We start from the raw sequence: 11,909 nt of genomic DNA, 5'->3' as shown, positions 1-11,909 counted from the left end.
TGAGACAGTCTGCTTTTGAATCGATTTGTGTATTCGCCACTGAATGCGTTTATGTGCAAGAGTATTTTTGTTGGTGTCATGAAACAGAAGATGGGAACATATTAAATGAATAATTGGAACAATGTCGGGGTTAGGTAAATCATACGAGCCAACCATAAAATGACCATGTAATTATTCTTCTCTTGCTTCATACTACGAAAAATGTTTAACTATAGGCTGATCAAGAAGTTATATATTCTTTATATATGCATCTGTCATACTGTGTTTGTGTATATATAAGTGTATGTATATGTTTCTGTACAATAGGTAATGTGCCCTTGTTTGACCGCTATATATATCTGCTCGAAAATTAGTTGCATATATTAATTTCTACATTTATATTTCAAAATTGAGACGAACCTATACCTAATGGTTTACTCTAACTATATTCCTTTGTGAATCTAGTGAAAGTCAGCAAATCTAACTGAATGCGCATGCTTTATATAGAGGTCTGGAAGTGGCACTGTCAAAATAGTGCACGTTAACATAAATAATACCAGTTTTTCTCTGAATAAAATATACATGGATGTACGTCTGATACGCTTTGATCAGTTGTGACACCTGTTATATATGGTCACTGTGTGCTAAATCAACTGCAAGATACATGGATGTGCGTCTGATACGCTTTGATCAGTTGTGACACCTGTTATATATGGCCACTGTGTGCTAAATCAACTGCAAGATACATGGATGTACGTCTGATACGCTTTGATCAGTTGTGACACCTGTTGTGTATGGCCACTGTGTGCTAAATCAACTGCAAGATACATGGATGTACGTCTGATACGCTTTGATCAGTTGTGACACCTGTTGTATATAGACTGTGTGCTAAATCAACTGCAAGATACATGGATGTACGTCTGATACGCTTTGGTCAGTTGTTACACCTGTTGTGTATGGCCACTGTGTGCTAAATCAGCAGCAGGGTACGCCACTTTTTCCAAATATAAACCACCGACCTTTGACAGTTTACTGACGAGCTTTCCTCCGTATGACATACAGATATAAAATAGGTCTTTATTGAACGTGGGATATTCAAACGGCCACATGAGCGTTGACGACCGCCAATTGTCGACAAAGCTTAGACCGGGATTGGGCCCACTCCTCGTGTGTGGTACATGTACAGTAACTGATAGACAAGCACCTCTGTGACGACCCGCTTATACCTTATAACAGCAGCCCAATTACAATCAGGTCGAACATGCAAACCACCAACTCACCAGCAAAGATCAAACATACTTTTCTACACTGCATGTGTGAGGAATCGTGGCTCTGGAGGAAGTTCTCCAAACCTTCACCCCAAACGGTCTCGTGTTCGAGTCCGGCCCTGGCTAAACTGGCTATTGTTTTATGTCTAGATAAGTTCGTCATATGCCTGACAAAGGGAAGTGCGCAAATTTTTGCGTCGTCTTGTAAGTGAAACGTTCCCGAATAAGGGATTAAACATCAAGGAAATAAATAAATAGACATAAAATACCGTCATCCGAAAGAGTTCAGAAAGCACTAGTATTGATTCCATGCATTGATATGTTTGTGTGAGGGTATATCTGTGCCTTTTTATTGGGCTGAACCATATCTCATCTGTCACTGTGTTAACTTCAGAACAGGATTCCGCTATATATAACTTGCTGAAAGTTAAGTACTATAAAACCTTTGATACCTTAACTTTGTGTCAAAAACCCTTATATTTCAGATGAAACAGTATTGAAATCCGCCCAACGCTTTAACTCACTCAAACCGGCAGGTCGCAATGGTGGTTGAAATGATGATGTCATGGCGCTATGCATTAAATAACTTGTCTGACTCATGTAGAAATGTTGTTGTTAACAAAGAATTTTATTCCTTGGGTTCAGGATATTGAAAAATAGTTTGTTTGTTTTTTAAATTTTACACTGACCGTTGAACACTGAACTTATTTTTCACCATTGTGCCGGTGGTCGGGTTTTGGTCCGAGTGGGAGTAAACCACCGCCTTACGGCAGGTTTCTAAGAAAGCTTGATGTCGTAAGAACAGGGTCCGAACACACGGCTTAATCCTTATAATATTATAAAAAAGTTTAAAAAGTTTATATTCCATTCGATCATTGGTACGATATTCGAAAAACAAAAAGGTCACTGAAAATTTAGCTTTTAGGTTCCTGTAGAATTGTGTTAAATGATGGTAGTTTGCGGAATAAAACGTTGTAAAAAACAATGGGGTAAACGATGTAGATGGTATCCAGTTTAAGATATAGAAAATAATAATTTATTTGCGTCAAAACATATATTCGTATATTAGCCGCCAAACACAACGGAAGTTCCGCGGGTCAGTAATCGCCAGACAAGCACGGGAAGACGAGTAGAGGTTCCGCGGTTCAGTAATCACAAGACAAGCACGGGAAGACGAGAAGAGGTTCCGCGGGTCAGTAGTCCCAAGACAAGCACGGGAAGATGAGAAGAAGTTCCGTGGGTCAGTAATCGCAAGACAAGCACGACAAGACAAGAAAAAGTTACGCTGGTCAGTAATCGCAGGACAAGCACGGGAAGACGAGAAGAAGTTCCGCGGGTCAGAAATCACAAGACAAGTACGGGGAGACAACGAGAAGTTCCGCGGGTCAGTAATCACAAGACAGGCAAGGGAGTGAGTGAGTGAGTGCTTAGGGTTTAACGTCGTACTCAACAATTTTTCAGTCATATGACGACGAAGGAATCATTAGGGTGCATGTACGTGTAATGTGCCTCCTTTGTTGCAGGACGGATTTCCACCGCTCTTTTATTTAGTGCTGCATCATTGAGACGACTTACCGAAGGCAAGTAAGTCGCCCCGCCCGAGCCATTATACTGATACGGGTCAACCAGTCGTTGCACTATCCCCTTCATGCTGAACGCCAAGCGAGGAAGTTACAACTTCCTCTTTTAAAGTCTTAGGTGTGACTCGACCAAGGATTGATCCTGGATCTACCGGTCCCGAGACAAGCAAGGGAAGACAAGAAAAAATTACGCGGGTCTGTAATCGCAAGACAAGCACGGGAAGATGAGAAGAGGTTCCGCGGGTCAGTAATCACAAGACAAGCACGGGGAGACGAGAAGAGGTTCCGCGTGTCAGTAATCACAAGACAAGCACGGGAAGACGAGAAGAAGTTCCGCGGTTCAGTAATCGCAAGAAAAGCACGGGGAGAGGATAGGAGGTTCCGCGGGTCAGTAATCACAAGACAAGCACGGGAAGACGAGAAGAGGTTCCGCGGGTCAGTAATCACAAGGCAAACACGGGAAGACGAGAAGAAGTTCCGCGGGTCAGTAATCACAAGGCAAACACGGGAAGACGAGAAGAAGTTCCGCGGGTCAGTAATCACAAGGCAAGCACGGGAAGACGAGAGGAGGTTCCGCGGGTCAGTAATCACAAGGCAAGCACGGGAAGACGAGAAGAGGTTCCGCGGGTCAGTAATCACAAGACAAACACGGGAAGACGAGAAGAGGTTCCGCGGGTCAGTAATCGCAAGGCAAACACGGGAAGACGAGAAGAGGTTCCGCGGGTCAGAAATCACAAGACAAGTACGGGGAGACAACGAGAAGTTCCGTGGGTCAGTAATCGCAAGACAAGCAAGTGAAGACGAGAAAAAGTTACGCGGGTCAGTAATCGCAAGACAAGCACAGGGAGAAAAGGAGAAGTTCCGCGGGTCAGTAATCACAAGACAAGCACGGGAAGACGAGAAGAGGTTCCGCGGGTTAGTAATCACAAGGCAAACACTGGAAGACGTTAGGAGGTTCCGCGGGTCAGTAATCGCAAGGCAAACACGGGAAGACGAGAAGAGGTTCCGCGGGTCAGAAATCACAAGACAAGTACGGGGAGACAACGAGAAGTTCCGTGGGTCAGTAATCGCAAGACAAGCAAGTGAAGACGAGAAAAAGTTACGCGGGTCAGAAATCACAAGACAAGTACGGGGAGACAACGAGAAATTACGCGTGTCAGTAATCACAAGGCAAGCACAGGGAGAAAAGGAGAAGTTCCGTGGGTCAGTAATCGCAAGACAAGCAAGTGAAGACGAGAAAAAGTTACGCGGGTCAGTAATCGCAAGACAAGCACAGGGAGAAAAGGAGAAGTTCCGCGGGTCATTAATCACAAGGCAAACACAGGAAGGCGAGAAGAGGTTCCGCGGGTCAGTATTCACAAGGCAAACACGGGAAGACGAGAGGAGGTTTCGCGCGTGAGTAATCACAAGGCAAACACGGGAAGACGAGAAGAGGTTCCGCGGGTCAGAAATCACAAGACAAGTACGGGGAGACAACGAGAAATTACGCGTGTCAGTAATCACAAGGCAAGCACAGGGAGAAAAGGAGAAGTTCCGCGGGTCAGTAATCACAAGACAAGCACGGGAAGACGAGAGGAGGTTTCGCGTGTGAGTAATCACAAGGCAAACACGGGAAGACGAGAAGAGGTTCCGCGGGTCAGAAATCACAAGGCAAACACGGGAAGACGTTAGGAGGTTCCGCGGGTCAGTAATCACAAGGCAAACACTGGAAGACGAGAAGAGGTTCCGCGGGTCAGTAATCACAAGACAAGCACGGGAAGACAAGAAGAGGTTCCGCGTGTCAGTAATCACAAGACAAGCACGGGAAGACGAGAAGAAGTTCCGCGGGTCAGTAATCACAACGCAAACACTGGAAGACGAGAAGAGGTTCCGCGGGTCAGTAATCACAAGACAAGCACGGGAAGACGAGAAGAAGTTCCGCGTGTCAGTAATCACAAGGTAAACACGGGAAGACGAGAAGAGGTTCCGCGGGTCAGTAATCAGAAGGCAAACACGGGAAGACGAGAAGAAGTTCCGCGGGTCAGTAATCAGAAGGCAAACACTGGAAGACGAGAAGAGGTTCCGCGGGTCAGTAATCACAAGACAAGCACGGGAAGACGAGAAGAGGTTCCGCGTGTCAGTAATCACAAGGCAAGCACGGGAAGACCAGAAGAAGTTCCGCGGGTCAGTAATCACAAGGCAAGCACGGGAAGACGAGAAGAGGTTCCGCGGGTCAGTAATCACAAGGCAAACACGGGAAGACGAGAAGAGGTTCCGCGGGTCAGTCATCACAAGACAAGCACGGGAAGACGAGAAGAAGTTCCGCGGGTCAGTCATCACAAGACAAGCACGTGAAGACGAGAAGAGGTTCCGCGGGTCAGTAATCACAAGACAAGCACGGGAAGACGAGAAGAAGTTCCGCGGGTCAGTAATCACAAGACAAGCACGGGAAGACGAGAAGAGGTTTCGCGGGTCAGTAATCAGAAGACAAGCACGGGAAGACGAGAGGAGCCAGAGTTGATCTAGTCAAGGAATTGGGATCTTTATTTGACACCTAAAGTTTTGGGGGGTTGTGTTCTAGTCTGTCCGTAAAAAGGATATTATATGCAAACATCACACGATTTTGAAGTTGAACAAGTGGCTGCAGATAAGTTTGTTTCACTCAAAAAAAATTATTATTTAATTATATAGAACTAAAGATTCCATTAGACTAACAGGATATTATGTTGAATATGACATAGTATTATGTTACAATAACATCATAATACATCACTCAGCCAACAGACTTTTTGTTAAAATTAACAAATTATTTGTTTTCACTGTATGTGCTTCCCCAAAGTGTGTTGGCGTAGTTTCATTACACCTGTATTTCCAGGTAGAGAAGACTAAGGAAGCGCAAAGCGTTGATAACGTCTTCTTCGCGGGAACAAGAGAATGACGATTGACACAAAGCCATTATAAAATGCCGTGAAGCTCTCCTTTGATAAGTGTACGATGGAACGGACGAACAAGCACTGCATGGTGTCGTCCGTTATGTACGAATTTCAGAATATTGGATATGTCAATAATGTCATTAAAAAATAACAAAAGAATGGGAATCAATACTGCACCCTAGGGTAGACCTGTGTACACCATATAATATCAGTATAAATACATGATGAGAGAACTTGATGCCCTCAGACGTAACAGCTTGTTGTCGAGATAAAGTGAAGAATTTATTTATTTGATTGGTGTTTTACGCGGTGCTCAAGAATATTTCACTTACACGACGGCGACCGGTATTATGGTTGAAGGAAATCCGGCAAAGTCAGGGGGGAATACTCACGAACATCCGCAAGTTGCTAGCAGACCCCACGGGAGAACAGAGTCATTCATAGCATCAGAAACTTTCGATGAATCTAAAAACGCAGGAGTATTATTAAAGTACTTGGATTCGCTTTGCAGAATGAATGTTGTAAAGGAGGTGTAAGCATGTTTTGTATGGCGATGTTTCCTGAAGCCATATTGATCATGAGATATCCGTACGACATTATCTTTTCATCATCAGCATCAGCATTTCATATATCAGCATCAAATCTGCAGCTGTGTTTTAAGAATCTTACTTGTACACATAGTTGACAAGATAAAAATCCAGCGAAACTCAGGTAATGAAATATTACAGCCCGATCTATACACAGCAGTTATTTTTGTTTGTTTTATAGGCAGTCAGGAACGGTGACCGTGAAAAATAATAAATTACATATATTAGCAAACATACACATGTATCTGAATTACTCAGCTCACAAAACTTCCATTAATTTGTATGTATATGTACTTTAAATAGGCCTATGGCGACTTTTATAGGAATCATAAAAATGTAGTAAGAACTATATGTCTCGTGCCTTAAGTGGGAAGGTCTTGCAGAAACCTGCGGATGGTCGTGGGTTTCCTCCGGGCTCTACCCGGTTCCCTCCCATCATAATGCTGGCCGCTGTGGTATAAGTGAAATATTCTTCAGTACGGCGTAAAACACCAATCAAATAAACAAATAAGAACTGCATGTGTCCCTGCGCACAGTAGATCACATGTAATTTTATGGAAGTTTTCACCACATAGTAGTAATCGATCATGCCGTTCGAGCTTTAGTATACAAAAAAGTTAAATTTCATTTAATTTTTCGCGAACTTAGTAGAGCAGGTTGATTATTTGGTGAGTAGATTCCATAAAATTATCGGAGATTCGCTGTACTTACGTATAAGGTTAGGGCAGCACACATCCGTAGGCCTACATCCTAAGACTAACATATACTGTACATGTATACCTGATTGCCAACGTTTATATCTAGTGACTCCTGGATTTAATTTCCTGCTGCAATGATCGGGCCACTTTCTTTAATTATACCTTTTTCTGGAAGTTTCGGTTTATTTTGTACATTTGTGCAATTGATTTGTATATATGTAGAAATTTATTGTGCATAAGCCTATAAATAATTTTACAAAGCAGTACAAAATTCTTTGTGCAAAAATTTACACATAGGCCTATTGGCCTACATGTACGTGGGCAACGAATTTCAGGTTAAGCATTTATTTTACATATGGAACGTAATGGGAAGGTCTGACAGCTAGCAATCTATGGAGGGTCGTCACCCCAGGTTTAATTGTCGGTGTCTTCCCACCCAAATGTACTGGGCGTCTATAGTACGGCGTCACACACAAATCAAATGAGTCAAGTACCTGTAAATAAATTCTGCAAATGTACAAAAGAAATGTACTTTTGTATAGCTATTTTGCACATATGCATAATTAAAGAATAATTACCAAAACAACTTTAAAGCTGAACACGCGAGTTAGGTGCCAAGATCGATACATGTTTGATTCAACAAAATGGAATAGCCTGACGCCCCCAGCGAGAAAAGTGAACGATCCGCATAAACATCCGGTGTGACAATGAGGTTAGCGCGGGAGATGTCTGGACGTCGAAGGGGAAATTAGGACTTTAGTGCAGACCGCAAGAAAATGTCTAAAGTGAACACTTTATTCTCGTACTTTAACAAAAGCCCTGTTGCACAGAAGAAGAAAGATGCCACCCCAAAGCCGGACGTGTTGACACCGAAACGATCGCCGAATTCAGCGAAAAATGGGAAGAAAAGTCCGCCAAAGAAAGTCTCCAAAATTGAGAATGTGATAGACAACAAAGTTCATCATCAACTTGATGGTAAATCAGAATGGCCTTCAATGGTTTTAGAACATATAAACATTCGTTGGAAACTAGGCCGTGGTGTCAGGAAACATACAGTCTTTAGATGAGTTCACTTTAGCCCGAAACTAGGGGCTGTTGGGTAGGGTTCACAGGCACACGAAGTTATCTCCCTTTACACGTCAAACAGCTAAAAAAGTATATACTTTAAAATAGGCATAAAAACACCGTGTACGAAAAATAAATAACCATTGTTTGTAAATCATTATCACCTTACCTTACCTTTACCTTATCCCAGTTCACTGAGCATGACTATCGACTTTGAAGGAAATGCTGAAAAGCAGTCAGACTAGTCCATCCAGTGTGCTGTTTTAAAATTCTGACATTCATCGTAACATGGAGTCCATCAACACCTCTCAAAAAAAACATGGCATGGATTTCAAACTTGGTAAACTGTTTAATATTTAATCTGTCAGCAGCAACCTATCTTCCTTAAATAATACATCTATCTGAAAGCATAGAATACAGTCCATGCCGCTCTGTCCATCCTGCAGTAAATATTTATAATCGCCCCAAAATTAAAGTTAATTTAATGTCACAGATACTTCCCTTAGATAGACTGTTAGTACTTTTCTACTCGGTTTGCAAAAAGGTGCAATGTAATTGGCTTAAACAGATGTTCCGAACACTTTTTCACATGTTGTTGTTGTTAACCACTGAATAATTATGATGTAGAGAATGAAGGCAAGAAAAGTCATTGACCGATACATTGTCCAGTTACCCAGGCCACCTTCATGTAAGAATCAAATTTGGTCTGCGGTTGAGATTGTAACTGCAAAAATTACGGTTGCCTCACACTTTCTTTGTGCAAGTGGCTTAAATTATTTTGTGCAATCAGCTGTAAGCTTAACTGTAGGGTCTGCAGTCAGTTGTAGCTACAATCGCTTTGTGCAAGCAGGCCCTGAACTTTCCCTCATAAATATGCATGATTCATTTTGTGGCAAAATAGGTGTGATAGAAATTAGTGGCGAAAGAACAACAACATAGGTTACATCCATCGGCCGTTTGGCCTCTTGCTCTCTCACTGGTATTGCCTGATAGCACAGTGACTTTCAGCTGCCTGTTTGTTTCAATAAAAGCACATCAGTCACCGTTAATAGCACTGCTTATTGGTGTTGTATAATGTCGTGTCGAGGAATAAATCAGATTCAGACGTACATGCGTTTGCTTCGAAACAGGGAAACACACACATATTCATGAATTAATGATTGGCTGAAAACACCTGGCAGAAGTAGGCGGACCGCAGTGCAATTGGATGTCAAAGAGTAGGTTTCGGAAGACTTTTATTTGTACACTAAAGCAAGGATGATAACGAAGCCTATAGGAAGTATCAACCTTTCTGTTGATTTTTCAGTCATTTAAGTTAGTCATTAAGAATATGTTTGTTGGGGGTAACCCAGATGACCCTACAGAAAAAACCACTCTACTCTACAGTTTTTATTTGGCTTGTGAAATAATTTCTATTTTCATTTTCTCTCAGTTTCTTTTCTTTAAAACCCTTATGTTTTCATTAGGCAGAATAAAAAAAAGTCCCCGACTGACGCACCATGTATTTGTTGGGTAGGGCCTCCGTGGTTCAATCGGTTAGTACGCTAGCACAGCGTAATGACCCAGGAGTCTTTCACCAATGCGGTCGCTGTGAGTTCAAGTCCAGCTCATGCTGGCTTCCTCTCCGGTTGTAAGTGGGAAGTTCTGCCAGCAAATTGTGGATGGTCCTGGGTTTCCTCCCACCATAATGCTGGGCGCCGTCGTATAAGTGAAATATTCTTGAGTGCGGCATAAAACACCAATCAAATAAATAAATAAATGTATTTGTTGCTATTGGGTTGCGATCTGTCTGATCAACAACCAAAGTCCAAATCTCCTCTGATTTTTGTACAGAAAAATTGCGTGCAAGTTCACCTTATGGAGAATTGAATAAAGTTTGAAAACCACATGCATAAGATTAACATATTTTATGAATTTTGTGGTTTTCGTTGCTGTCCATGTTGTATAGCTGGTTCCCTAGACCCTAATTCTTCAACCTTTTTGCATATGAAAGGGGAACTTTTAGTGAAATTTATTCACATGTTTAATTTAATTTTGGAGACAAAACTACATTGGTTGGATTAACCAGTATCAGAGCTTCATATAAAGGATATTTTAATCCTCCAAGACAGAATAATGCTTTAATAAAACACTTGACAAACAGGCGAAAAGGTTGAAGAATTACAGTAAATTTTAATGAAAACTGGTATGCACGTACATTTTGTGGCCCTCCAGATGACACATTTTGCATATAATTTTTGGCATGGTGTATACTGAATTTGCTTGTTGTAGGTGTATCTCTGTTTGATGTTGTATGGGCCAAACTTGAGGGTTACCCCTGGTGGCCAAGCCTAGTTTGTAATCACCCGACCCAGGGGACCTGTAAAAAAGGGGGCAAATCTCCTCAGGTTCATGTCCAGTTCTTCGATGACCCGCCATCCCGCGCCTGGGTCAAAAGCAAGTAAGTTCACTGAGATCAACTGAATCTAGTTCGTGCAGGATAAAGATTTAGGTTTAATTTATTTCTTTATTAGTTAGGTTTTTTTTTTCCTGTCAAAAACACATCCAGATACTACACACCTGGAATGCAGGATTCTTGCCTCCCTGTTGTGTCAACCAATAAGCAACTCTTTCCCTCCCTGTGAAGTTTTGCCCTGAAATAAAATCATTTGTATGAGAGCTACAATTCATATGTACATGTAGGAATCACCCCATGATGCTCAAAAAGAGCCAACCAGCCCGGATAGCACAGTTGGTAGAGCGTCCGCTTCGGGACCGGTAGATCCAGGATCAATCCTTGATCGAGTCACACCTAAGACTTTAAAAGAGGAAGTTGTAACTTCCTTGCATGGCGTTCAGCATAAAGGGGATAGCGCAACGACTGGTTGACCCGTATCAGTATAATGGCTCGGGCCGGGCGGCTTACTAGTCTTCGGTAAGTCGTCTCAGTGAAGCAGCACTAAATAAAAGAGCGGTGGAAATCCGTCCTGCAACAAGGAGGCACATTACACGTACATGGACCCTAAGGATTCCTTCGTCATCATATGACTGAAAAATTGTTGAGTACGACGTTAAACACCAAGCGCTCAATCACTCAAAAAGAGCCAAGTCTTAATATATTGTTTTCAAATATTTCAAGAAACAGATTTTCCCTTTGGTTGCCTGGACAGAACATTGGGATTACTGTCTGGTTGGTGTCTTTAGGAAAGAAATGATTACGGCTAGTGAGCTACATGCGTCCAAACTGAGTGCTGGTATAAGTAATCATGGAGATTTAAGACAACATTCTAACAAGTCAAGTGAGTATATTTTTTTTTTGTAAGCAGTGCCTGGTATGCCTCGCTAATAATACTTCTTCTATTTGCAGATTCGTGAAACCCTTTGCTGGGAGTGATGATAAACAATGCAAACAAGGTGGTCAATTTTTCACATGGGATAAGAAATGCCAAAAGGCTGCTACAGAAGCAGACAAAGCCCAGTCAATGTCTGTCGCTGATCGTGAGAACTTGGTGGTGGTCCTGGACCCGTCGGATGATGAGGATGGGGAAGGGATGGAGATGACAATGTCTGATGGTTAGTCAGCTGTGCTTGCTCTTATAACCCTTATTGGCTTCACGCACAGGCTCAGATGGGAAAATGCTGGCTCACTGTGACTCAGAGGTGTTTGCATACCCCTTACAGAGCGTCATTCTCTACCTTTTGCTTTACATCACTGCTGCAAATAGCAAACTTTGTACAGAAATTTTGAACAACGCCAAGGTCACTAGAGTCACGGTGATGAGGCAGGAAGTGATGTCAGAAAACACAAACACTCCGTCTCGGTTTTTGTCTCCAACAATAC

General features: G+C 42.3%; 2 protein-coding genes across 2 annotated transcripts in view; both read left to right on the top strand.

Moving 5' to 3' along the window:
- Window positions 1–121: 121 nt before the first annotated feature.
- Window positions 122–5,161, top strand: LOC135464038 (trichohyalin-like). The gene is made up of 4 exons (XM_064741514.1): window positions 122–134; window positions 2,397–2,631; window positions 3,038–4,222; window positions 4,516–5,161. Exons 1-4 carry the CDS (start codon window positions 122–124, stop codon window positions 5,159–5,161), a joined length of 2,079 nt encoding a protein of 692 aa, XP_064597584.1.
- Window positions 5,162–7,767: 2,606 nt separating this feature from the next.
- LOC135463551 (DNA mismatch repair protein Msh6-like) overlaps window positions 7,768–11,909 on the top strand; it is a 40,810-nt gene continuing 36,668 nt past the window's right edge. The window contains exons 1-3 of the mRNA XM_064740815.1: window positions 7,768–7,999; window positions 10,361–10,529; window positions 11,436–11,641. Of these exons, the coding sequence (XP_064596885.1) occupies window positions 7,801–7,999; window positions 10,361–10,529; window positions 11,436–11,641 (574 nt within the window). The 5' untranslated portion in view covers window positions 7,768–7,800. The remainder of the gene's footprint in view (window positions 8,000–10,360; window positions 10,530–11,435; window positions 11,642–11,909) is intronic.

The sequence above is a fragment of the Liolophura sinensis genome, chromosome 3 (genome assembly GCF_032854445.1).
Source record: "Liolophura sinensis isolate JHLJ2023 chromosome 3, CUHK_Ljap_v2, whole genome shotgun sequence".
Lineage (NCBI taxonomy): Eukaryota > Metazoa > Mollusca > Polyplacophora > Chitonida > Chitonidae > Liolophura > Liolophura sinensis.
This window is presented reverse-complemented; position numbering and strand designations above follow the sequence as displayed.

Excerpts from the sequence above, each read along its gene's own strand:
- LOC135464038 (XM_064741514.1), top strand. Across the intron at positions 2,632-3,037 it reads GACAACGAGAAGTTCCGCGG|ACAAGCACGGGAAGATGAGA; the intron begins GTCAGTAATCAC and ends TGTAATCGCAAG. Across the intron at positions 4,223-4,515 it reads GACGAGAGGAGGTTTCGCGC|TAATCACAAGGCAAACACTG; the intron begins GTGAGTAATCAC and ends TCCGCGGGTCAG.